This window comes from Periplaneta americana, chromosome 1 (genome assembly GCF_040183065.1).
Source record: "Periplaneta americana isolate PAMFEO1 chromosome 1, P.americana_PAMFEO1_priV1, whole genome shotgun sequence".
NCBI classification, from domain to species: Eukaryota; Metazoa; Arthropoda; class Insecta; order Blattodea; family Blattidae; genus Periplaneta; species Periplaneta americana.
Window position 1 is genome coordinate 225179377 of NC_091117.1, and position 2520 is coordinate 225181896.

General features: G+C 34.6%; 1 protein-coding gene across 1 annotated transcript in view; it reads right to left on the reverse strand.

Moving 5' to 3' along the window:
* LOC138708676 (general odorant-binding protein 56a-like) overlaps positions 1-1943 on the reverse strand; it is a 26986-nt gene extending 25043 nt beyond the window's left edge. Inside the window, exon 1 of the mRNA XM_069838766.1 lies at positions 1667-1943. Coding sequence (XP_069694867.1) covers positions 1667-1774 — 108 coding nt within the window. The 5' untranslated portion in view covers positions 1775-1943. The remainder of the gene's footprint in view (positions 1-1666) is intronic.
* Positions 1944-2520: the final 577 nt, after the last annotated feature.

A 2520-nucleotide genomic window follows, 5' to 3' on the forward strand; every position in this document is an offset into this window, starting at 1 on the left:
GTTAGAATTTTCTCAAGTTACTGTTAATATCCTGTTCACCCAATTAAGATATATTGCAGCCTAAGTAGTTAAAAGAAGATATCTGTTGAATAGTTCCTTGATTAATAACTATTTTACATCGCCTATGGTTAAGCCCGCTGAAAGCCATTGTTTTAGTTTTGTTATTACACATTTTTAGGTTATATCCTTCTGTTATTAGCTGGAGCTGGTAAGTTGCCATTTGTAGATCATCCTCAGATTGTGCGATCAATATTTGATCATCGGCAAAAAGCATTGTATTTAATACAGTTGTTCTTAATTTATACCAAATACTATTTTATTCTGCCATTTAATGATAATAATAATAATAATAATAGTAATAATAGTAGCTATAATAAAACACAAAGTGAATTAAAATATTTACAACTAGCCGTACCCGTGCGCTCCGCTGCACCTGTTAGAAATAAATATAAATAATTACATAATTAAAATAGGACGTTTGATCCTGGGAATATCCGTGTTTGATAGAAGGATAAATAGTTTAATATGTTACTTAATTTAAATGGTATTTAAATAATTAAAATGCGATCATTTTGGTCCATAGACACTCATTTGGTGCAATGACAATTCTTTTAACATGTTTCTTATTTGTTATTACATGCAACCATAGATTAAATAATGTACAAAATAGCCTATCAAGTTTTCTCTCATAAGAAGCTATTTTAATCTTACCTGTTCTCAATTCACTCAGAAGTTACTATAACAAAATTATAGCATTATGTCCATCTAGAGAAACTATACTTTCCAATGGTGAAATAATAATTAATTATACAAATCGGTTAATTAGCATACGATATTACTTCATACAAACAAATAAGCATTCTCTTTAGGCTATGTTTAATGTCGTTCGATTGTTGTTGTCCAAGGCCCCTTATAGAGGAAGTCATTTGTTCTTATTTCGTTACACGGCCGTAGATGAAGTTATTTTAATTTTAAAACTCATTTATCTCATTAAATATCAATCCTATCAAAATTTTGCAGAGAATAAAACGTATCGGAAATAAGTTTTAAAGAAACCTTTGTTTGGAACATTTTTTACAAAAATCAATAATAAGGGAGATATTTCGATTTATTTAATTCAGGCCCCCTTATAACCCCCCTTTTAAATAATGTATTTGAATGCCATATAGCCTATAATCTAAGTTACAACGAAGTTAATTTATATTCCAATTTTCATATAAATCGGTTCAGCGATTATCGCGTGAAAAGGTAACAAACATCCAGACAGACAGACAGACATACAAACAAAAATTTCAAAAAAGCGATTTTCGGTTTCAGGGTGGTTAATTATATATGTTAGGACCAATTATTTTTGGAAAAACTAAAATTACCAGAAAAATTTCGGCTACAGATTTATTATTATTATTATTATTATAGATTGGGAAATTAATTTATGTATATGTGGGTAGTTTTCTCTCAAATAAATTTATTTTTGTCTCTTGAATTATTGTTTCATTTCCTAACCGTACGTAAGCTATATGTGAGGAAGTGCTGACATAAAAGCATTATTTCCTGCTACTGAATGTTGCAGTGACTGGTCGTCTGTTCTACGAAGTTTGTATGTTGTCCCCACTAAGTATTGGTACCCATAAACATTAACTGCAACGAATGTGTTGCTGGAACTTACCGGGCTTCCTCGTACCACTGTGCAGGCAACTCCTATGACCAGCAGAACTGTCCTTGCATCCATCCTGTGTTCGCAGTGTTCTCTTGAAAACTGGCGTGCAGAGTACATTGGAATGTCGGTGTGTAAAACGAACAATATTATATGGGTCGTCACGCAACTCTCTGCGACCTGATATTTGTACTAATTATTGAAAATTATAATGGTGCTATTTTAATGGGCGTATAACGCAAATGTTTTAGAGTCCAACTGATTGGTAAGACTTGACAACCCAAATTACGTACACTGCAATGAGAGAGGAAGCATACGGTCATAACTGTGAATCCAGAGACATACCGGGAAAAGCATGAAGGACACATCTCCAGCTGTACCACGGGATCAATGACTCTGTGCAGTAAAAATTTCCATCCAGTCGTTGAAAACCTTATGAAGTTTGTTACTGAGGAGTGTCCTGCAGAAATGCTCGGTAGAATTGCCATTTATTTTGTTTTCGAATTCATGAGTCCAATATTTGCCTAGCACAATAGAGCTCATTTCTATTACTACTACTACTGCTGCTACTACTACTACTACTACTGCTACTGCTGCTGCTACTGCTGCTGCTACTGCTGCTGCTGCTACTACTACTGCTGCTGCTACTACTACTACTACTACTACTACTACTACTGCTACTGCTACTACTACTGCTGCTGCTACTGCTGCTGCTGCTACTACTACTGCTGCTGCTGCTACTACTACTACTACTACTGCTACTGCTACTACTACTACTACTACTACTACTACTGCTACTGCTGCTGCTGCTGCTACTACTACTGCTGCTGGTACTACTGCTGCTGCTACTACTACTACTGCTACTG